The 24,547-nt window shown below is 39.4% G+C and overlaps 1 protein-coding gene across 1 annotated transcript in view; it reads left to right on the forward strand.

The window, feature by feature from the left end:
- Window positions 1-12,579: 12,579 nt before the first annotated feature.
- Window positions 12,580-24,547, forward strand: part of PHGDH (phosphoglycerate dehydrogenase) — a 33,747-nt gene continuing 21,779 nt past the window's right edge. Inside the window, exons 1-5 of the mRNA XM_031967386.1 lie at window positions 12,580-12,848; window positions 21,028-21,179; window positions 23,329-23,394; window positions 24,189-24,243; window positions 24,343-24,441. Of these exons, the coding sequence (XP_031823246.1) occupies window positions 12,711-12,848; window positions 21,028-21,179; window positions 23,329-23,394; window positions 24,189-24,243; window positions 24,343-24,441 (510 nt within the window). The 5' untranslated portion in view covers window positions 12,580-12,710. The remainder of the gene's footprint in view (window positions 12,849-21,027; window positions 21,180-23,328; window positions 23,395-24,188; window positions 24,244-24,342; window positions 24,442-24,547) is intronic.

Here is a 24,547-nt window from a genome sequence, read left to right on the forward strand (position 1 = left end):
GAAAAAACATTTCCAGTGTTAAATTTATAGTGAGTTTTTCCAGGAAAAAGTTTTACTCTCCATTCAACACTTGAAAAGATAAACATTAAATTCTGCTTTAACCTGTAGCAATAGGAGTTTAGAGAATATCTTTTCTCTTTCTGACAAAATACTGGTTGTGTAATTTTAGGAAAATTACTTCATCTTTCTGGGATTCCTTTTTTTTTTCGTCTGTGAAGTGGTTTTTGATGAGTGAACAATAAAATCCTTTAATACATGATCATATCAGAATATTACAGGGATAGGTGATGGTAAAGATAGAAGAAATCAAGAAGACAATCTAGTGTGGGGCAGGCTGCGTGCTGACTGTCACCTGTCTAAAGACATAAGATTCAGAGCAAGAAGGGACTTTATAAGCCATGGAATCCAAATTCATTCAGTTTATACTAAATTGTAAATTCAGCACCCTTTCAGCTAGACTATATGAGGCCCCAGACTGATCTCAAGATTTGTAAAATTAGATAGCAATTTTAATTTTACTTCCCCTTTCTTCCACCCAAATCATCCATAGGACAGAAAGGCAATCCCACTCAATAGTGGAGAAAATGAAATAAAGGGAGGCAGGAGCACTAAAGGTAGCAAAAGAATCAAGGATAGAGAGTAGTGAGCGTGTCATAAGGAAGAAAAACAAGACTGTGGAGTCTCCTGAGCCTCAACATTATAGGTTCATCTTTACTCAAATTCCATGATAGATTTGGATATTTACATGGCTCAGTTAGGTAATTCCTGATAGATTTGGTAAGCAAAATTAGCAGTCTGTCAAATGGTCTTTTTTTGTCCTCTCCAATCATAAGAAATACAAATAGCACATGATGAGATCCATGTATCCATCTAATCAGGATTCTAATTCAAGGGACATACATACAAGGGAGGAGCTCAAGCTTTAAACTATTTATTCAAAAAGAGTTTAGATGCTTTCTTAATGCGACATGCCCGGATCACCTAAAATGGGACCTTCCCCCACATCCCAGTCTGATAGTTTAAAAAACTCATCCAATTTTGGCCGTGTTGCCAGTGGAAAAGTCTACACCCACTTATGTGTACGAAAACAATGTTTTCTGCCAGAAGCAGGTCCAAGATGTCCCTCAGGTGGGTGTCTCATCTTTGGCGACGCAGGCAAAAGAAACCGCCCTATTAAACTTGTTAACATTCCACCTCAGATTTTATAGTTACTTGTATGTGCAAAAATATCAAATGTTTGACAGAAAAGGCATATTAAAAGAGTAATTAATGCACATCAACATTTATAAAATGCTAAACACTTAGGAAACAATACTGATGGGGCCCAAGATGATGGAATATGACTGAGCTTCCCTCCCCATATTCCTCCAAATAGATTGAGAACATGTGCCAAAAAAAAAAAAAAAATCCTAAGGAAAACAACAAAAAAATTTCACAGAGCCAGTTTTCTAGCCCAGAGCAGTACATGAAGATAAAGAAATTTGTGGAAATTGAGGATGGGGTCTAGCCAAAAGTCTCTGGGCAGCACACTTCCAACACAGGGAAAGGCTTAGTACCTACCAGAGGTAAGATACAGTCCCAAATCCATACTGGGGCACTGTGACCTAATGCCAAAAACAGGAATAGGTGTTTCCACTTCTTCCCAATTCTGGACAGATGGATAGAAGTGAAAGAAAGAGACCTAGACATTTGACAGTTGCAGAACTGGGTCTGTGTACTGAGAAAAAAAAAAGTTCAAGAGTAAGCAGTAGCAACCCGAGAAAGTTCTTGGGCCCCCAAGAACAAAGCAGGGTCTCAATTCCAATTTATGACCAAGTCAGGAATCTCAAAACTTGAGGAGTCTGCAGTTCTGTCCCTCTGAACCAGTAGAGCTTCCAGATAGTTTTTAAGAGTCTGAGTCTGGAAACAAACTGCTGTTACTCAGATCCAAATCCAGATGAAGATTTTTCAGAGTTCAGATTAGAAAATAGACAATCAGGTCAGATTAAAGTGACTAAAAGTGACTGCTAGCCTTTATTCAATAAATTTTGTTCCCCTTCTCCTCCAGGACCAAATGCAAAATACTCTATTTGACATTGTCATTGTCTAACCATCCCTTAATCTTCTCCCCCCTCTACATACACATTCTTTTTTTTTTCCAATTTTATAACCTGTTCTTCTTCCCTACATATTCTTCAATCCATCAGTATTGACCAGATAGTTCTACCTCCTAGTTTTTTTTTACAGAATTTTCAGATTTATTATTATTAGCAGACATTTAGATAAGATTTTCAAATTTGTAAAGCACTTTATTTTTTTTAATCATATCTTTTTTTAAAATATATACATTGATAATTTTCAACATTCACTCCTATAAAACCCTGTATCCTAATTTTTTTTCTCCCTTCCTCCCCTCCTCCAATCAGCAAGTGATCCAATAGATGTCAAAGATGGGCAGTTCCTCTATATATGTCTCCACAAATATCGTGCGGCACAAGAAAAATCAGATCCAAAAGAAAATGAGAAAAAAAATGCAAGCCAACAACAAAAAGAGTTGAAATATTATGTGGTCCACATTCAGTTTCCACTGTCCTCTCTCTGGGTGCAGATGGCTCTCTCCATCACAGAACAATTGGAACTGGTCTGAATCACCTCATTGTTGAAGAGAGCCACGTCCATCAGAATTGATCATCGCATAATCTTGTTTTTACCATGTACAATGATCTCCTGGTTCTGCTCATTTCACTCAGCATCAGTTCATGCAAGTCTCTCCAGCCCTCTTTGAAATCATCCTGCTGATTGTTTCTTATAGAACAATAATATTCCATAACATTCATATACCATAATTTATTCAACCATTCTCCAATTGATGGGCATCCCCTCAGTTTCTGGCCACTACAAAGAGGGCTGCCACAAACATCTTTGCACATGTGAGTCCCTTTCCCTCCTTTATGATCTCCTTGGAATGTAGGCCCAGTAGAGACACTACTGGATCAAAGAGTGTGCACAGTTTGATAGCCCTTTGTGTATAGTTCCAAATTGCTCTCCAGAATGGTTGGATCAGCTCACAACTCCACCAACAATGTATGTGTCCCAGCTTTCTCACATCCCTTCCAACATTGGTCATTATCTCTTCTTGTTTTGTTTTTTTTAGCCAACTTCAGATGTGTGTAGTGGTACTTCAGAGTTGTCTTAATTTGCATTTCTCTGATCAGTAATGATTTAGAGCACTTTTTCATATGACTAGAAATGGTTTTAATTTCTTCATTTGAAAATTGCCTATTCATATACTTCAACCATTTATCAATTGGAGAATGGCTTAAATTCTTATAAATTCAAGTCTATTCTCTATATATTTTAGAAATGAGGCCTTTATCAGAACTCTTGAATGTAAAATGTTTTTCCCAATTCATTGTTTCCCTTCTAATTTTGTCTGCATTGGGTTTTTTTGTACTAAAGCTTTTTAATTTAATATAATCAAAATTATTCATTTTGAATTCAATAATGTACTCGAGTTCTTCTTTGGCCACAAATTCCTTCCTTCTCCACAGATCTAAGAGGTAAACTATTCTTTGTTCTTCTAGTTTGCTTATAATATCACTATGTCTAAATCATGAACCCATTTCAATCTTATCTTGTCTACCTCCTACTTTCATTGGTGTACAAGTTCCAGCCAAAATTCTACCTTTCCCAATCCCTCTTAATTCTAATATCTTCTTTCTGATGATAATTTTCTATTTATACTTTATACATTTATTTTTATATTTTTATATATTTGGTGATAAGTTGTCTGCTATTAAATTGTGAGCTCTTCAAGAATTGGGACTGCCTTTTTCCTTTTTTGTATCCAGCACTTAACACAGTTGTCTGGAACAGAGTAGATGTTTATAAATGATTATTGATCAACTGACCAAAAGTTTGCCAGTCCCCAGGCTAAATTGCCTCTGCAAGTCTGGAAAAACAAACATTCAATCCTTAAAAAAAAAAAAAAAAAAAAAGGCAGAACCAGCCCAGAGTTTAGTCCTAACAATTCTTCCATAAAACACTATTACAATGAGAAAGACACTCAAGCCATAAACCCAGAAAAAGAGGACTCCAAAATATGCACAGTCTCAAAGAAAAATACAACTTGTACACAAATTCAGCTAGAATTCCTTTAAAAAAATAAAGAAGGTTTTTTTAAGATTTGAAATTTTTTTTTGATAAATATAATAAGAGTAGTAGAGGGGGGAAATAGATTAAAAAGAATTATGGAATAAAGAATCGGAAAGGGAATTAATGCAAGAGATACAAGATTTTGCCCAGGCCATAAACTCTTTGAAATTTAGAATGGAACAAATAGAAGCCTCAATGAGACAATTAGAAACATTAAGACAAAGTATCTCAAAGCAAAAACAACTTACTTAGAAAACAAATTAAAGAGAAAAAAATTAGGGATTATTAGACTACCTGAAAACCACAAAAAAAAGGAATCTAGATATCCTACTATAAAAATATTTAAAGAAAAATATTCAGATCTCTTAGAACTAGGGAACAAAATAGAAATAAAAATAATCCACTTGTAACCTCCCAAAAGAACCCACCCCCCAAAAAATTTCCCAGAACATCATAGCTAAAATCTGGAGCTTCCAGCTCAAAGAAAAAAATAGTACAAATAGCCAGAAAAAAATAATTCATGTACCAAGGACCCAGAGTCAGAATAATACATAATTTATAATCCACCACCATGGAAAAGCAGAGAACTTGGAATGTGATTATCCTGAAGACAAAGGATATGGGTTTATAGCCAAGAATAACTTATCCAGAAAATCTGATTATAATTTTACAGAAGGGAAAATAGACCTTTAATGAAATAACGAACTTTAAAATATGAAAACATCACAATTATATAAAAATTTTGAAATTCAAACACAGGAGTTAAGAACAATGGAAAATGGTAAACATAAACAAACAATATTAAAAGACTAAAAAGGATAAACTTCTAACATTCAACTCTGAGAAGATTATACTTGTGTACCCTCAGAAACTAACATCATCAGGGGTCAAAAGAGAAATCTATTATAATTAGATGAATTTAAGACAAGAACAGAATAAGAGGAAAAGAATAGTATACTGGAGGAAGAGGAAAAGAAAATTAATTATCAAAACTAATTATCTCACATAGAGTGCATGAAAGGACATCTATAAAAACAAGAAAAAGGGATGGGGAGGTAACAGCTAACACTTGAATCTCACTCTCATTTGGTCAAAAGAGGGAAGAATATATACACAAATATATTCTAGATACAGAAATACATTTCAGTTAACTAGAAAATAAAGGAAAAGTGAGAAGAATTAGAAAGTAAATTAAGAGAGGAATTAGACTGAAGCAAAACAAACTCAAAAGGTGCATGAAAATATTTATAGCCTGACATGGCAAAGAATGGGAATCTAAGGAAATGCCCATAAACTGGAGAATACCTAAACAAGTTCTGTTATAACAACATAATGGAGTACTATAGTGCCATAAGAAATGATCAAAGGAATGGTTTCAGAGAAACCTGGAAATACATAAACTAATACAGAGTAAAATGAATAGAACCAAGAAAACCATATGTACAATGACAACAATATGGTAAAGGAAAATACTTATGAAAAAATTTAAGAACTTTTACCAGTATAATGACCAACTGCTAATTCTAGAAGACTAATGATTAAACATGTTAACCATCTTTGTTAAAGTACATAAGTCATATTTTTCCAGTAATGAGGAGAGCAGTCTAGGCAATTTTGTGACAACTATTCTTGACTATTAACCCAGACTGAATTTTAACATGACTTTTCCTTCTTCAAGATTCCTATAAATATTACCTAAAATTTTATTGGGGCAAAGAGTCATGTTGGAGGCCATGAGATGACATGCCAGTCTCTTTCCCCACGATAGAAATGGTTTAGATACAGAATGAAGATAAATCAAATAAAATTGTTTCTGGCAGACTTAAACCTAAAACAAACAAACAAAAAACCAGAGTATAGTTTTAGTGCTCATATTTTTTCTTTCATATCTTAGTGTCTGAAAGTATATTCAACATATCATACTCACAGACTCTTTATCTCTTTAAATAAGAGAGAGGTACATTTTTCCTGGAATCAAAGGTGTTTGTTTAAATTATTTAGCATTCAGTTTTTAAATAAATAAATATGTATACATAATATAGTTATATGCATATATGTATTTACATGCTTATGGACATATGGGTATATGCATTGTGTTGCATGTTATATTGCAAACTTATGCATTGCATGTATGTATTGTATATTGTATGTGTATATGTATATCTAATCTATACTTATATATACTATATATATATATCCTTCCTGTTGACATTGTAGTTATTCAGTCTATGTGTTTTCCTGGTTCATTTTACTTCATGCTTCAGTTCATTAATGCCTTTCTATACTATTTGGAATTCTTCATTTTCATGCTTATGACAGAAATATTCCATTAAAGAGTTTTAATCAATTAATAAGTGTCAAGGCCTACTGTGAATCAGGGACTATACTAGATGCTAAGAATACAAAGGCCAAAATAAGATAAATTCTTGACCTCAAAAAGTTCATTATTCTGGAGGAGACAATATACATATAGCAGGAGGAGACACAGTGATTAGAGCATTGAACTTGGAGGCAAGACAATCTAAATTCAAATCCTACCTCAGATGCTTACTAGCTATGTAACTTTCCATATTCATAAAATAGTGATGATAATAACCACCTGGTGGTGAGAATAAAATGGGATAATTTATATTACGTGCATTTCACAAACCTCAAATCACTTTACAAATGCCAGCTCTTTTTATATATTTACATCAACATACATATGTAAACATACAGACACATAAAGCATGTTCAGAGCATGCACAAATGTTCTGTGACTTTTTCTGCTTTCCTTTTCGTGGCAGAGAAAAAGCCTTTTAATTAGCTGATGGATCAGAACTTAGAGTACTCACAAAAGTTATTAATTAGCCATCTTCTTTTTCTTTTTGGTGATTGTCAAGGGCTGCAATAAACCTCCATCTGGGGAGAGAAAGATAACGCCAGTGGTCTCCTCTCTGGGGACTGTGAAATACATGGTCTTCTGGAACAGACATAGTTCTCTTTTATGTTTTATTATTTGCTGCTCTTAAGCAGAGCAGGGCAGACCAGGACTCTGTGAGCTTTTAAGAGCCTTGACCTTTATCCAGGAAAAACAGTCTGTACCCCAGTTTCCAGCAGCATTAATGAATGCATCCCTAAGGAGTGGGTCGCAGGCAGCCTAGACATTGTGTCCTCCAAACAGGGAAGTGTTCTGGCCAGTCAGATACACCACGTTTGAAAGTGAACTTGGGAGGGTGGGGGTGAATGCTTTGTAGCAATTTCTTTAAATGTATGGGGGGGAATGACAGGAAGGTCAGCCATTCTCCAATGATTAGCTACTTTGTCTCCAATCTTTTGCTCCCACCAAAAAGTGAGCCTGTGTATATCTCAACATATATAATGATGTTGAGAGCTAGCATTTATATAGTGCCAGGAACTGTTCTGACCACTTTAAAATCTAATCTCATTCATCCTTGCATGGGATGTGGGATGTAAGTGATATTATTCTCCCCATTTCATAGTTGAGGTTAAGTTGACTTGTCTAAGGTCATACAGCTAATGAGCATCTGAGGCTGGTTTTGAGATTTGACTTCCTGACTTCAGGGCAGGTCCACTGCTCTACCTAGCATCCTCACAAGTTGCTGATGAAGACAGAGAAGAGGAAGAAGTCATAATCCTGTTACGTTTTAGTTTAGTCAGTCTGCATTTGGAGTATTTGTATTTAGTTCTGCCATTTTTGAAGAAAGACACAGACAAATTGGAATGGGAAGTGATCAGGAAGTGGGAGAACCAGTTAAACATGCCACGTGGTAATTGTTTGTAGGAAGTACTGGGATTAAACTTGGAGAAAGACTGGGGTGAGGTGACGGCAAATGGAGGAACATGGAAAGCAGTCTTTAAAGAAGGAAAGATTATCGATTGGACTTGTAATTGTTACCAAAAGCCGGGCTCACTGCACATTGTGGAAACTACAGAGAGAAAGCTTTAGACTAAGTGTAAGGAAAAATTTCCCAATAATTATTCTTGACCAGAAGAGGAATGATGTGATTCACGTGGATATTTCCCCTCATTTCAAGTAGAATCATCAGTGATAGGAAATGTTTAAAGGCAGCTGGGTGGTACAGAGGAGATACTGTGTTGACACTGGAGCAGAAAAGTTTCAGTTCAAATTCTGCCTCAGTTTCTTGGAATAGAGGATAGTCCTCTGTTTGCCTTAGATTTCTTACCTCTAAAATATATTTGTTCATTTGTGTTCAACTCTTCATAACCTTATTTGGGATTTTTGTGGCAGAGATATTGAGGTGGTTTGCCATTTCCTTTTCCATCTCATTTTATAGATGAAGAAATTGAGGTGAACAGGGTGAAATGACTTGCCCTAGGTCAATGGCTAGCAAGTGTCTGAGGTCACACTCACCTCAGGGAGATGAGTCTTCCTGACTACAAACCCAGTGCTCTATCTACTATACCACCTACCTGCTCTTCAACTAACAGAGTTTAAATTTTTTCCACTCGCAACTCTTTTTTCACCTGAGAAATTTTTACATGACCCTGGGAATGGAGGTAGTGAAACATTTACTGATAATAAATCATAATTTCACTACCCTGCATTGTTACATGGCCTCTTACAAGGTCATGAACCAGAGTTTAAGAAACTGAGTAATATTTGCCTTAGCTAGGTTGTAGCTAGCTTCTGGGAGTGAATATAAGAAAGAGATTACAATGGATTAAATTCAAAACAACAGAAAAAAAATCCCTCAGTGCTTTTTCTGTGCTGTTTTCTATTTGACAAAATCCCCAAACCCAATCTCCAGGGGTTGGGGGATTTCCCAATACTGTTATCAGTTCTAACCTGGCCTCTAATGAAGAATAGAAAGACAACCTTCTGTCCCCTTGTCTGAGAGAACCACTAGAGACAAACTACAGTTAAAAAATGACTTTTTACTAAACAAAGGTCAGAGTAGAAATAAAACAAACAAAGGATGCAGAGAGTAAGTTACAGTTAGGTTACAATGTACAGTTCTTTAGTGGCAAACAGCAGAATTTCCTCTTAGTTACTGAGATGTGTTCCCTTCCTTATTTAGCTCTTCCTATTGAGGCAGAAAAGAAAATTTGAGCTTGTATATATACACACATATATACATATACATATATGTGCATATATATATATATATATATATATATATGAAGAGAGAGAGAGAGAGAAGGAGGGAAAGAGAGGAAGCAGAGAAAAGGAAAGAGAGAAGAAAGGAAAGAGAGAGGAGACATTGCATATAAAGAGACAGAGAAAAGAGAGAGACAAGGAGGGAAAGAAAAAGGAGAGAGAAGGAGAAGGAGGAGGAAGAGATGAAGGGGGAGAGGGAGAGAGAGAAAGAGAGGGAGATGGGGTGGGAGGGAATGAGGGAGGGGGAGGGGAAGGGAGGGAGGGGGAGAAAGGAAAGGGAAGAAGAGAGGGAGAAGAAGAGAGAGGGAGAGGGAAAGAGAGGGAGGGAGAGAGAGGGGGAGGGAGATATGAAGAGGGGTGGGGAGATAGGTAGAGGGTGATGGGGGAGGGAGAGAAAGAAAAAGTAATTATCTTTATTTTTGGTTTTGGATTTGTTTCTGGATCTAAGGCACCAGGATTATTTCCATGAAGTAAGGTAGGGTTCATGGTCTCCTAACTCACAAAACAGACAATATCTGACAGTAATCGTCTCTTAGGAAGTTTAAGCCAAAGATTTTTCTATTAAAAAGAATCAAAAAATAAAATAATTGAGGACCAGGGCTGTCTATAGGAAATTGTCAAGTGGAAAGAGAATGTTCCAAGAAGGAAGTGGGCCCTAATCTCTTTTCTCTTTGCTTCTGTTTTTTTTTTTTTCAACTTCATCAGCTTCCATGGATTCAATTCACTATATCCAAGCCATGCTTTTCTCCTGAATGTCAATTCCAAATTATCAACTGTTTTTGGATATTATAAATTGGAAGAACTGGAAAAATACCAAACTCAACTCAACTTGGCCCAAACAGAAGTCATTCCCTTTCCCACAACCCATCCCTTTCTCAAAATTTCCCTATTTCTCCTGAGGGCAACATCATTCTTCTAGTTAGACATATTGGCAACCTTGGAGTCAGCTTCTCATTCACACTTACCTTACTCATCCCATCAACTGCTAAATCATCAGTTCTGTATCCAGAACTTTTTATATCTATCCAGTCAAATGAACACCACCCTCATCCCCTATCACCTGGATTGTTTCTATAGCTGCCTATTCTTTCTCTCAAGATACTCTCCTCCTTAATTCATTCTCCCCCCCCTCTCTCTTTCTCCTCTCTTCTCTCTGTCTCTCTTCTCTCTCTTTTTCCTCCCCGCCTCCTCTTTCTCCTCTTTTCTTCTTCTTCTTCTTCTTCTTCTTCTTCTTCTTCTTCTTCTTCTTCTTCTTCTTCTTCTTCTTCTTCTTCTTCTTCTTCTTCTTCTTCTTCTTCTTCTTCTTCTTCTTCTCTCTCTCCTTCTCTTTCTTTCTCCTCTCTCTTTTATATGTGCTATATACTATAATAATATAGTACTTGCTATGTATTCCTAGAATAGTTAGCATTTATACAGAACTTTGAGGCTGACAAAGTTTTAAATGTATTATCTCATTTATTCTCACAATAACTTTGGGAGATGAGTGCCATTTTACAGATGAGGAAATAGAGAGGTTGTGACTTGCCCGAGCAGTCAGGTGTCTGAGGCAGGATTTGAATACAGATCTTCCTGTCTCCAGGTCCAACACAGTCCAGTGGGTTATTTCCCTACTCAACCAACTTCTGTGATTCTAAATCAAGATTCTCTTTCAGGTCCAGGAGCCACAATATGCCTTTTTAGCCTTATTGCAGATTATCATACATCATTCCCTTTTGCATACTCTGATCCAATCAAACAGATTTTGCTTTTCCCCTCTCCTTCTCCTGGGCTTTTACACAAGTCAAGAATGGGCTCTCTCTTCACTTCTTCCCCTTAGAAACCCCAGTTTCCTCCAAAGTTCTGAACCTACATCTACCATCTCCTTCCTAAGGTCATTATTGAAGTTTTCAGCCGCTAGGGCCCAACATTGCTTTCTATTTATTTTGGACATATTTGTTTTGTATATACTTGAAGGTGTACAGGACAGCTAGGTGCACAGTGGAGTCAGGAATTCAAAGCTGACCTCAGACACTCTGGGCAAGCCATTTTACCAGGTTTGCCTCAGTTTACTCATCTGTAAAATAAACTGAAGAAAATTTTAAAAAAAATTTCAGTATCCCTGCCAAGAAAACACAAAATGGGATCATGAAGAATCAGACACAATCTATGGATGAAACAACAACAAATATGTACCTGTTATTCCCCCCTACAGAAAATGAATTTTTTTAAATTTCTGCATTTATATCTCTAGCTCCTAGCACCATGACTAGCACAAACTATATAATTAATAAATCTCTATTGATTGACTGAATGGCTTAAGAAATATTCATTATTGATTCTAAACCAGTAAGTGAAAATTGGAAGAATGTGCACACCCTATCCCCAAAAGCAAGCTCTTCCAACTTCCTGGATATATTTTTTTCATAATGTGTTTGTTTTTCATTCACATTATAAGACTTTAGGTGCAAAATTTTAATGCAAAATTTTCTTCTTAAAGTAATAGAATTTTGCAAGGGGGGGGGGCAATGAAGCTAGATGTGTTGGTAAATGTTTAACAACTGGCTTTCTCAAATTCTTTTAAATTTCATCTGAACTGTTTGCATTTTCTCCATCACTCGCCGAAGTCTGGACAACCAACAAACCTGATTTGTACTGTTTGCCTCTTGCTACTGTGTAAATGCTCACCCAACCAATTTAGCTATCGACTCCGGGAGGGAGTTCCCAATCTCAAAAGCTATCGTCTGTAACAATCCTTTGAACCTTCCAGGAAGCAGCAAGATAAAGTAGAAAGGTTTGAAATGAGAAGATCTGGGTTCAAATTCTGATCCTGGGCAAACCTCCCGCGTTTTCAGTTTCCTCGTGGGAAAAGAGGAAGCTGCACTCCTGTAATGTCCCCTCCCACCTCCGAGTCCTCTGTGACTGCCTCGTGTGTAGTTCATGTTAACTACCCCACCCCCTTTTAGGTCCTGAGCTCGTTTAGGACGGGAGTCCAGCCGGTCTTGGGCATCTTTGTCTAACTCGCCGTGCCCAGCACTGTGCTGGGAGGGTGAGCCCATCCCGAACGAGTGACCAAATAAACGAATGAAGGCTGACTTCGGAGGAGAGCAGGAATGGAGAGAAGCCAGATCCTTCTCCCTTTATGAAGTTGCTCCTTGGCGTTTCATCTCAGACTCCAGTCAAACGAACTTAATTTGTGTTTTTATGGAGGCACCAAAGTGTGGGAAAGTGCTTCAAAGCAATTAATTCAACTCAGGAAGAGCAAAATGGGCGGGGAGACCGTGAAGGAGAGTGGGTTGCCCGGGGGGGGGGGGGGGGGGGAGAAGGAGGGATTATGGAGATTTTGAACGTTTCTGCCCAATCAATGCAAGGAGAAAAATAAACCCCAGGAGAATCTGCCCCACTTAGGGGAGCCCAACTTCGCCTAAAGTGATTGCTCCTGCCGAGCGCGAGCGCGGGACCCAGGCTGAGCTTGACCATGGCCTTTGCGAATCTCCGGAAGGTGCTGATCAGTGACAGCCTGGACCCGTGCTGCCGGAAGATCCTGGAAGACGGGGGGCTGCAGGTGGTGGAGAAGCAGAACCTCAGCACAGAGCAGCTGATAGCCGAGCTGCAGGTAACGTGGCAGCGCGGGCCGGGGCCAGCATCCCGGGCCGGCGCGGGCCGCCGCGCTCCCGGGCTGGGGGAGCCGGGCTGGGGGAGCCCGGGGAGCCACGCGGGCTTTGTGTCCCCCCGGGGAGCGGGGGACGGGCGGAGGGCGAGCTTGCCGCTGCGCTCGCTTGTACCCGGAGGTGTTCCTGTTTGGGCGGGCTTTCGGCGGGCACAGGAATGAGAGGCGAGCCCCGTGCCAGCGTCTCGTGCCCTAACTGATCGCCAGAGAGCCCCCGGGGACAAGGGGCAGGGGGGACGATGGGAGGGGACTTTGCGGTGCTAGGGACCGGCCTGAGATGCGGAGGGAGGGCCAGGGGTGCAGCGAGGGGCACCGGGGGGCGCGGTGGGGGTGGGGGAGACGAGTGCGGCGTGTCGGCCCAGAAGCGCATCACGTGGGACTGGGGGTGCAGCGCCCGGGTCTGGGAGGGCTCGGCTTCCGACCGGGCTGCGTGGTGGGGGACGGGGGCATCGCGCGGCCTTTCGGGGGGGGGGGGGGGGCGGTTGGAACTGAGGGAGGGGTTTGGCTGGGACGGTGCGTTTCCCTGACGGGGGAGGACGCCCCGCAGAGACCCAGGGGTGCGCGAATAAGCGGGCTGGGGGGCGCTTGGCTCGGGCCCGAGCGGGGGAGGGACGCATGACCGAGGTTGGGCCGGGCGTGTTCGCTTCTTCTCAGACCGTGCCGGGGCTGTCGGGGCCCGCGATCCCCCAGGCCCTTTGGGGCTCCCTGAGGGTGCGAAGCTGCAGCGGGAGCTGCAGGCGGGGCAGCCGAGCCGGGACAGCCCGGGCCGCCTCCGTCTGATGCAAGAGTGAGCCGCGCTTTCGCGGCCCCGCGCCCGGGGCTGGGCGGGGGGGGGGGGGGGGGGGGACTGGGACTGGGACGTGGGTCCTCTCTCCTCCCGGGAGGAGGCCTTTAGAGCCGGAACGGACCTTTGGATTCACCCCGTCGCCTCCCGGGCGAGGACACTGAGCTACAGGTAGCTTAAAGCGCTGGTCCAGAGCCCCACAGTTTAGCAGGAATGCATTGTGCAGGATTAGAATCCGGGATTTCTTGCCAGCTGGTCCAGAGTTTTTCCCAGGACCCCAGTTGCTTCTGGAGGGCAGAATGAAACAATGTATCTAAAGAAATGTAATCTTCCCTCACCTAACCTAACTGGCCCAGGAACTTATCCCAAGGGAGCTTTTGTTGGGGATGGTGTCTAAGGCGGACCTTCAAAAATAAATAAATTATACGACGCTCAGCTTTCTTGAAAGTTTTAACTGCTGCCTGTGTTCTCCCTGGAGAGAAACGAGAAAATGATTTGATTTGTTTATGTGACTTTCATCTAAAACATGCTGTGTCTATACTCCTGGCTTCCCTCCCCCTACCTTCCAGACAGTTAGACGAGCTGATCACCTTCTCCCTCACCCCCTTCAAGCCTCTCCTCAAAATCTCTCGGTTTCTCAAGTCCTCCTTCTCCCCCATTTCTAGTTCCTTCAGATCACAATCAGGCAGTAAAGTTACTTATGCCCCAGGAGTACAGCCCAGGTGAAGTCATACACCTGTGCCCTTTGGGATGCACAACATGGGGTAAAAACAGCATCCCCCGCACTGTTAGAAGTATAGAACCTGGCTCTTGATTTCAGCACAAGACCTCATTCACTTAAATGCCAAATTAGTGTGGTCACTAAGCGGAAATAGAAGAGAAAAGTTTTCTATGGAGCAGAAGAGTTAGAGAAGGTTTTTTTCGGGATAAAATAAGATTGAATAAAATTGATATGAAGTTTCCTCCAAGTCACAAGCACATGTATGTCAATTGACTCTCATCTGAATTAGCAGAGAGGAAATGATACAGTGGTCTAGAGAAGCAGCAGCTTCCTAGCCCTATGATCCCTGCCAAGTAAGTCCCTTCTGGTCCGCCTCAGTTTTCTCATCAGTAAATGAGGATAATAGCAGCTCTTTAAATGAGAAAATATAAGTAAAGGTCTTTGCAAACTTTTTGTAAAGGGCTAGATAAGTTGGGGCTATTATTAGCATAAAAAAGCCCTAGGAGTCAAGAATTGTGCAGATCACATTACTTGCAGGACAGCGTGTGCTGGGAACACTGAGGTCAGTCTACCTGGAGTGTGGAAGGAGCTCAGTGGGAGAGTCACGGGAGATAAGATTGGACAGATAGGAGTGGGTCAGAAGGCATTACGAAAGGCAGGATCCAGGTAGAGTCTCCTTGTTTCTGTTAAATATCCCATTTCCCCATTAACAGATTGTGTCACCGCCCCAGTTAAGAGTCTGCAATAGGGTCCCTGGACTAGTTGGGCCTCTGAGTAAGATGATGTGAGGAGCGAACTTTGCTCCCAGCTCTGTTCTGATCACTTCAGAAGACGCTTACCTTCCCCGAGCATCATGGAGTACTTTGCAACCATTAACTTAAATTAACCTTTGCAACAACCACCTTTCTCCCCCAGGACTAATGGCCACTTTCCTGCTGATTATCCCAGAAGTTCAGAATGGATAGGATCCTCAGTGACCAGCCTACATCTGAAAAGTTCCCTCTAAACATCTCTGACAAAAGGTCACTAACTGAATACTTGTGAGGAAGAAAGCCACATACCTCCTGACTAGTCGAGATCTGCATTTCAATAGTTCTAGGAACTGACATCAAGCTTAAATTTGCCTCCTTGTAAATTCTACCTCTTGCCCCTCTCGAACTAGAAAATTAAGTTTATAATACTCAGATGGAATAGACTTTCACATCTCTCATAAACCCTTCCTCAGTTTTTTTTTTTCCCTTTTAGCCAAAATGCCCCATTTCTTTAAACCAGTATTCACAAAGCACAAAACTGAGGTCCTTTCATCTTTCCATTTACCGACCCTCCTCCAGATATTGTCCGGCTTTATCAGTGTCCTTTCTGAAATGCACGGCCTAGCACTGAACATACTCCCAACGTGGGCTGATGAGGGCAGAATACAGGGGGGCTATCAGAAATCTCTCTTATCTGGACCCTGTGCTTATCCCAAGGTCATCTCAGCTTGTAGCAGCTTTCTTAGTTGTCACATCCCACAAATATTAACAGTCATTGGATTGGGGACCAGCAGGGATCTTGGAACTCTCTCCTCAGTTAAAGAGTTGAAGAGCCATAATCCAGAGTCATGAAGCAAGGCTAATCAAGAGCTGCTGACTCAAGATCTGAATCAATAAATAGCTGACTCAAGATTTGAACCTAAGTACCCTGAATGTACATCTAGCACTCTTTCCATATTATGCTTATGAAGCTCATTTTTTTTTACAATGCCAAATGTAATACAGCATTTATCCCTCACAAATTTAGTTATTTTTGCTGTGTTCCAGTGCTCTAGTTTATCAGTATATGTGTGAATTTAGATATATAGATACACACATACATATATACATATATGTGTGCGTGCTGGAACATTGAACCACAACATACATTTACACATGTATGAATATATACATATATATATATATACACATGCATATATATTTCATATATATATATGGGGTGGGGGATCCTGCCTCTCTCATTCAATATGGTAGTTTTCCCACCCATTTTGGTATCATTGGCAAATCTGGCAAGTTTGCCATCCTATAACTTTATCCAGTTCATTGATAAAAGTGTTAAAAAGCACAGAACTCTAGAATTCTACACTAGAGACCTTTCAGGTTGTCATCAAATTTTAATTGACTATTTTTTAAGTCTGGCCATTCAGCTAGTTATTACCAACACATCTTTTCATGTGTATATACATATATTCACATATGTGTTTGTGTGTGTAAAACATGAGAGACTTTTACTTAAAAATTAGCTTAAAAAAAAAAAGCACAGTATTCCCTTGATATACTAATTTAGTAGCTCTGTCAGAAAGAAAGAAAAGGAACATTTATTAGATGCCTACTGTGTGGAAGGCACAGTGATGTTATTTCAGTTGATCCTCACAAAAGTATTATTTTCTGCATTTTCCCTATGGGGAAACTGAGGTTAAATGACTTGCCCAGAATCATATAGCTAATAATAGGCTTAGGTGGATTTGAACTCTGATTTTCCTGATTCCAGGTGCAGAACATCTACTTTCCCCCCCCCCCAAAAAAAAAGTATCAATTAGTCATATATGACCTGTTTATCATGAAGCCCTCTTAGCTCTTTATAATCACTGGTTCTTTCTCTATGTGTTAACCAATTATTCATTTTTCCCCCAATAAGAGCATCTAAAATTTTTTTTAGGAAATTATCATCAAGTTCATTAGGCTATAATTTTTCTTCTTTTGTTTTTTTTGGAAATAAGGATGACATTTCCTTTCCCAAGTCCTTCAGGGTCCTTCTTATCTCATCTTCCATGATCTTTCGGCCATGGCTAAGACATGCTATGACATCCACAGATCCTTTCAGGAGCCAAGAATAGACCGTAAATTCATCAAGACCAGTAGTGATGAGGTTCTTTTCTCATTTCTGTACCTATTGTGCCTATCAATTCTTTTTTAGCTTTATTTGTTCTGACCTTTCCAGCCTGGTGCTCATTCTTCTTGGCAGGAAAAATAAGCAAAATATAAATTGAGAAATTCTATCACAAGTTATCATCTCATCTACTCAAAGCATGCTCCTCTTTTCCCAAATACAGATTAAGATTTAAAAAAAAAACCTTTGTATTGTTTTTTGGCTTCCATCAGTAGACTTACACCTGTGACTTCTTAAATTCTAAGTTGTTTGGTGAGTTCCCTGTGCATCCACATTGGTCTTTTAAGATAATTGTTCTTCCTCCTTGTCATAGAAATTATTTAGCTAGGGCTCAGAGAGTTGTTTTTGAAAATGTCCCTTTCTGCTTTTAACTGTAGGATTTTACTCTTTGAGATCTTATAAAACCTTTGAAACCTCTTTATCCAAATCTAGGATATACATCAGACTATAAAGCTCTGTGCATTTGCTCACTTTGTGTGTGTCTATCTCTATCTCTCTCTTTCCATTTCTGTCTCTTTGTCTGTGTGTGTCTCTATCTATATCTCTGTCTCTGTTTCTGTTTTTTTCTATCTTTCCCTCCCTCCCCCCTCTCTTTCTCTCTGTCTCTGTTTCTCCTTCTCTTCCTCCTTCCCTCCTTTCCTATTTTTCTCTTTTTCCCCTTTCTTCCTCTCCTTCTCCCCCACTCTCTTCTCTCTCTTCCTCCCTTTCTCTCTCCTCCTTTGTCTCTCCTTCTCCATCCCAAGCCTTAAGAAGGATTCAATCACTTTCCTTCAAAGTTCTCATCATCTCTACCCCCATCATTCCTTTTCTTCTTGATGACAAGAACTGCATCTAAAATTTCCCCTTCGTTATTTCCTCCATACTTTGGAGGATGAAATGATCATTAAGACAACTGAAGAAAGTATTAGTTGCTCTCATTTTGGCACATCCTGCTGGTCCAGCAGATAACTTATGAGCATGCAGAAATACAAACATCATGGGCTTTTTGCAAATCATTTCTCCAGCTTTCCCTTCTTCTTGGGAGTGAGATTCTCAGTTTTACTTTACTATTCATATCTCTGCTATTAAACTGCACAGGAGATTGTTTCTTAGTGCAGAATTGACCGTTGGCCCAGAGAATCCCCAAAACATTAGGGATGACTCTGGAATATCACTCTTTTAGATGCTGGTGAATGTGGACCAGTCTTAAAAGCAATAAGCCTACAAAAGGAAATGGGGCTTGGAAGAAAAGGAATTCTGGAAATTCTCTTAAGATCGCCAGTTCTTTAGAGAAAAGGTTGGCAACCCACAGCCCAGAAGGTCAAAAATGTGTGAGAGAGAAAAATACACTATTTTTAGCTAAGCCCCTGGATTGTAATTTGCCAAATTTTGCTTTAGATCCAGTTCTCCCAAGACAGAATTTTGACGTAAGTAAATTTTATCCTACTTTTCCACTCCCCTTTCAGTGTTTCTTCTTCTCTGAATCCCCTTTTATCTCCTTTGTCAGAATGTCAAATGCCAAATGCTGAGCCAGCCCTCCTGGTAATAGGAACCTTGGGAAGCTGGGGCTGCTCTTGTGGCAGGGCCTTGGAGGGTAGGCAAGCTTCCAGCAGGAAGGCCTTCTTGTAACTAAACTAGGACCCAGTGCTCCAGCCGAAGCCGTCAGCAGAAAGAGTCACCCCTGCTTTGGGGGAGGTTTCTGGTGGTCAGAAGTTGGATTTTTTTTTTTTAATTTTTTGCAGAAGTGTTCTAGTCCGGGTAGTACTTTTCTTGGCTCTTGGGCTGCTTGCCCCAGCTTGTTAGACTCAAGAAGGCTGCATTGCAAAACCATCGTTAAGCATTCAACGTTCAAAAATAACCTGTTTTTATTGCCTTCATAGCCTAGATCCTTGAACAGAAAGAACAAGAGAAAAGGAACATTGAACGTGACATCTTGGGGAAAGAGAGGAATTTGCCCAGCTCCCCCATTTCACAGATGGGAAAATCTGATGGCCAGGAAGCCTGTTTTCTACATGAGGTTCCCAGAGGCCACATGATTTAGCCAATGGCAGAGCTGCCTTAGACCCCAAATCCCCCGAATTCTAGCTTATTTTGTTGTGTGCTACATCGATGGGCTCCCTCCGTACCTGGTAAAGCAGGAGGAAGACTTATTTCCAAATTGCATCCCAGGGGGCCTCACACCATGTGTTTAGGCAAGAATATTCTTGTTCTGGAGAGAAATGCATTAAATAGTTCAAGATTGCATCAGAAACCTAAAGTGAGGATTCCAGAGGCTGTCCTCGGGCTACCGGCTAACCCGCTCCCTGCTGAGGGATCCTGGGACCCGAGGAGCCGCTTCTGTCTGGCCTTGCTTTCTGTCTGGTTCAGAGGAGACATTTCATCAATACTGATTGATCGGTTATGTCTCTAAAAATGTAATGTGCTCCCAATTTGGGGTGGTGTCTGTATATATACACAGAGAGAGAGAGAGAGAGAGAGAGAGAGAGAGAGAGAGAGAGAGAGGGAGACAGACAGAGAAAGAGAGAGAGGGAAGGAGAGACAGACAGAGACAGAAAGAGAGACAGACACAGACAGACAGAGAGGGAGAGAGAGACAAATAAAGACAGAAAAAGAAACAGACAGACAGCACTCCAAACTGGGATATATATAACATATATATACATACATATACATACACACACATATATTCCTACATATATAGTATATGTACTATATACAAAAACATGTTTATATATACACACACACAAACACATACATATTTATGTACACATATATATTATAGATCTTTAAGGTTTGCATTTGAACTGGCAACAACCCTGAAAGGTAGACACTATTATCATCCCCATTTTACAGATGAGAAAACTGAGACAGACAAATAAGTGACTTGTTTGTAATTAGCTAGTAGGTATCTGAGGTCATATTTAAATTCAGGTCTCCCCAAATCCAAGCCCAGCTCTCTACCCACGGGGCATCCAGCATCCCAGTGCCCAAGTCAAGTATCATTTCACCATAAATGCTTCCTCTGGGAAGATCTCTCAGAGCTAGGAAGAACAGGTAGAGATGACTCTCTTGTGAGCAACGTAGTGTTTTACTTGGAGGAAAAAAGACCTAAGTTTGAATCCTGCTACAGACTCTGCTCCCTGTGTGACACTGGGCAAATCGCTGTTCTCACGGTGTTTCTTCATCTGTAAAATGGGTGGCAATATTAACCTCTCCCTCCCAGGGGTGTGGCAAAGATAGAATGAGATAATGTGTGTGAAGGACTTTTTGATCCTTATTGTGTTGTGTCAATGTTGGTTATTTGTAGTTCTCTTTCTTCAAGTCTCCTGCCACTTAACCCTCTCCTGCATCATATTGTATATATTGTGCATCTGTTGTATTCTCCACAATTACATCTGTTTGTTGTGTTCTCCACAACAATTAAATCTGTTATGTTCTTCACAATTAAATTTGTTGCATTCTCCACAATTAAATGTTTGCTATATTCTCCACAACAATTACATCTGTTGTATCTCCACATCGATTAAAAGTTCCTTGGGAACAAAAACTGCCCTTTTTGGTACCCCAATGGCTTACGGATAGAGTAAGAAATTCATTTTTATACGTTAGTTGATATTATCTGAGTTAAGTTCCCTGGGCCAGGACATCATGTGCTTTTGCTTATACAAAACCTGATGCTTAGAAAGCCAGAGTTTGGGTTTTTCTTCCCTGTGCTTCAGGACTGTGAGGGGCTGATCGTCCGCTCGGGGACCAAAGTGACGGCGGAGGTCATCAATGCTGCCGAGAAGCTCCAAGTGGTGGGCCGGGCCGGCACCGGGGTGGACAACGTGGACCTGGAAGCAGCCACCAGGAAAGGCGTGCTGGTCATGAAGTGAGTGTGGGGCCTGGGGCAGGTGGGAGCGTCTGAGACGTCAGTCGGTCCTCTTGCCTAGATTTTCTCAATGGGGACAATAATCATTCTTATACTTATTATAAATTCATATTATATAATTACATATGCTAATCATATTAATAATAATTATACTTACAGCCTTCCTTCACGGGGCTGTTATAAAATAATTTTGTAGCCCTCCAAACACTGTATAAATTTAAATAAACAATAGTGATGAAAAGGTTTGGTGCCAAGAAGGCATGGACTGGCAAGCAAGAGAAACTACTATTTTTTTATGATTGGTCCCAGGATAGCTATTTCTGCTCGGGCTGATCAGAGTTAGAACAAATGGCAGAGAGAGCCATCTACTCTAGCTTTCAATTTCCAGATGGGTTAATGCTTAGACCAAGAAAAAATGATGTGATATGTAATAATAATAAGCATTTATATAAAAATAAATTTGTTACATTATAAATTTTATATAAATATTCATATATAATGTATAAATAAATTTTATTCACATAATAAATTTTATATAAATAATTTATATAATATAAATTTTATTTACACAATAAATTTTATATAAATATTTACATATAATATATAAATAAATTTTATTCACATAATAAATTTTATATAAATATGTTATATAATATAAATAAATTTTATTTACATAATACATGTTATATAAATATTTATATATAATATATAAATAAATTTTAAATAAATATTTATATAATATATATAAAATATTACCTGACCTATATTTTAGTATAAATTATATATACATATATGTGTGTATGTATATATATATATATATATATATATAGTCCTAATTATAGAACTATGCAATATCATCTGTCAAGACACACACACAAATTGAGAGCCAGAATCCCATGTTAATCCTTGGAATCAGTTTTGCTGCATTGTCATTCCCCTCACCATCAGTACATGTTTCTATTCTTTCCTCTGTGCCTTTGGGAATGCTATTTTCCTTGAGATAACCCTTCCAGTCTTCATTTACAGAATAGTGTTTACTTGACCAATTCTATGTCGGATGTAAATAAAGAGCAATAAGAACATTCACTATTACCCAATTACTGCAATCAGGAAGGCAAAGACTCCAGCCAATATTCCTCTTTATCATGCTAGAGATATCGGCAATCAATGTATTTGAAGAGTGCTGTTTAAAGGCTGGTTCACCACCTTGCTTTTGCAGATCTGATTGTCCTTGAAGAAGCGTGAAAAAAGGCTTTATGGGATTTATTGTTATTTATTCATTTTCCTTGTTTGTCTTTATAAGCATGTATGTATATAAGTTTGCCTATCTCTGGAGAAGTTTTATATACTCTACCATGTTCTGAGCTCTCAGTGATCTTGGGCTCAAAGAATTCCAAATTAGCCCAAATCTAATTAATTAGGACTTTAAGGTTTGCAAATCACTTTACCTATGCAATGCTGTCTGCCAAGACACATACATGTATTGAGAGAATAGTCACATAAGGGGGAAATGATGTTCTAGAGGAAAAATTTTGTTTAAAAAATTTTGAGGTGGGAAGTTGCTCTGCAAACCTTAAAGACCTAATTAGTTAAAACTATATAAATTTATTGATCTATTAAATTCTGAGACTGAAGTATCTGATAAAAAATAATATTATGAGAATTGACAAGAAATAATGCAGGAAAGAGAACTGAGAATGGGATACTGAAATTTTATTGAAATTATTAACATTCTGCTTTGAGTGGGAACAACTGGTACAACTCACTAATTCCACTGATGAATTTTTCTTTGCTTTGATTTTTAGCACTCCTTAGCCACATATTGACAGAATAGTCTTTTTTTACATAAGGGAGAAATGAAGTTCTAGAGGAAAAATTTTGTTTAAAAAAATTGGGGGGGAGGAGTTGCTTTGCAAACCTTAAAGTCCTAATTAGTTAAGACTATATAAATTTATTGATCTATTAAACTCTGAGACAAAGTATCTGACAAAAAAATTACTATGAGATTTGATAAGAAATAATTCAGGAAAGAGAATCCAGAATGAGATACTGAAATTTGATTGAAATTATTAAGATTCTACTTTGAGTGGGAACAACTGGTACAATTCACTAGTTCCACTGATGATTTTTTCTTTGCTTTGACTTTCAGCACTCCTAATGGGAACAGTCTCAGTGCTGCTGAACTCACCTGTGGGATGATCATGAGTCTAGCCAGGTAAGTTTATGGTTTCTTTGTAGTCCTATTCACCTATTAATCCAATACCAATAGTTCAGTAGCATTCAGAACCCTAAGATATTCTAAAGCAGTGACTCTTAGATTCTTTATTATGCCGTTTTGATACTATCCAAATTAATTAAAAAAGAAATTGTTAAATAGCTTATAGCTAAGCAGATGATATTCCATGGGAAGCCTCCTTTGGAGGTATTATTAAACTTTTAAGCAATTCCTTTAATGTCTGTATATTCAGCTAGCTTCTAATCTCCTTACCTGTACTATCATTCAGCACCTGCATCTCAGAATTTTTTACAAGAATAGAATGAGAGATTTAAAAAATTATTTTGCTAAAATCTCAGTGTGAATTCAAAATTTTCCCTCTGCAGCTTACTTACTGTTTAAGTTTAGGCAAGTCATGTAATTATCTGCTAACTCAGTTTCTTCATCTCTAAAATGAAGAGGTTGGACTAGATGGTCTCTGAGGGAAGGACCTTTTCAGCTCTAAATTCATGATTTTATGACCTATAGCTAGTTAGTGGGCCCCTTGCCTCTCATCTAGGGATTGAACTATAAATTTTAAACTCATCTTCATGTATATTCCCCAGGAATTTCCTCAGTATTTCTAATTGTAAATCTAGGTTGCCCCCAAGAACTAGCCATCCTATAGATGACTAGAATTGAACTTTTGATATTTCTATAGTTAAGGTGATGGTAAGAAAGACTATGATTATTCAAGTCCAGAGTACGTGTCCTATCTAGGATGATGGAGATCATGTCTAATTCTCTTTTTCTAGGCAAATCCCCCAAGCTGCAGCTTCCATGAAGAATGGAAAATGGGAACGAAAGAAGGTGAATAACTGTCACTATTTCTTTCCCTTCTCATATAATCATCAGAGCTTTTTGGGGGGCTTCACTTAATGTTCACACCTTCTATCTGTTCTCTTATAGTTCATGGGGACCGAGCTGCATGGGAAAACACTGGGAATCCTAGGACTGGGGAGAATCGGGAGAGAAGTGGCCACCAGGATGCAGTCCTTTGGGATGAAGGTAAGGAGCAAGGAGCCCATCTTCATCTATAATGACTCCATTGGGGCTTGCTGCAAACCATCCTTCAACATATGAAGATGCTCCAGTTTCTCTCCAAAAATAACAA

Source organism: Sarcophilus harrisii, chromosome 4 (assembly GCF_902635505.1).
Source record: "Sarcophilus harrisii chromosome 4, mSarHar1.11, whole genome shotgun sequence".
In the NCBI taxonomy this organism is placed as follows: Eukaryota; Metazoa; Chordata; class Mammalia; order Dasyuromorphia; family Dasyuridae; genus Sarcophilus; species Sarcophilus harrisii.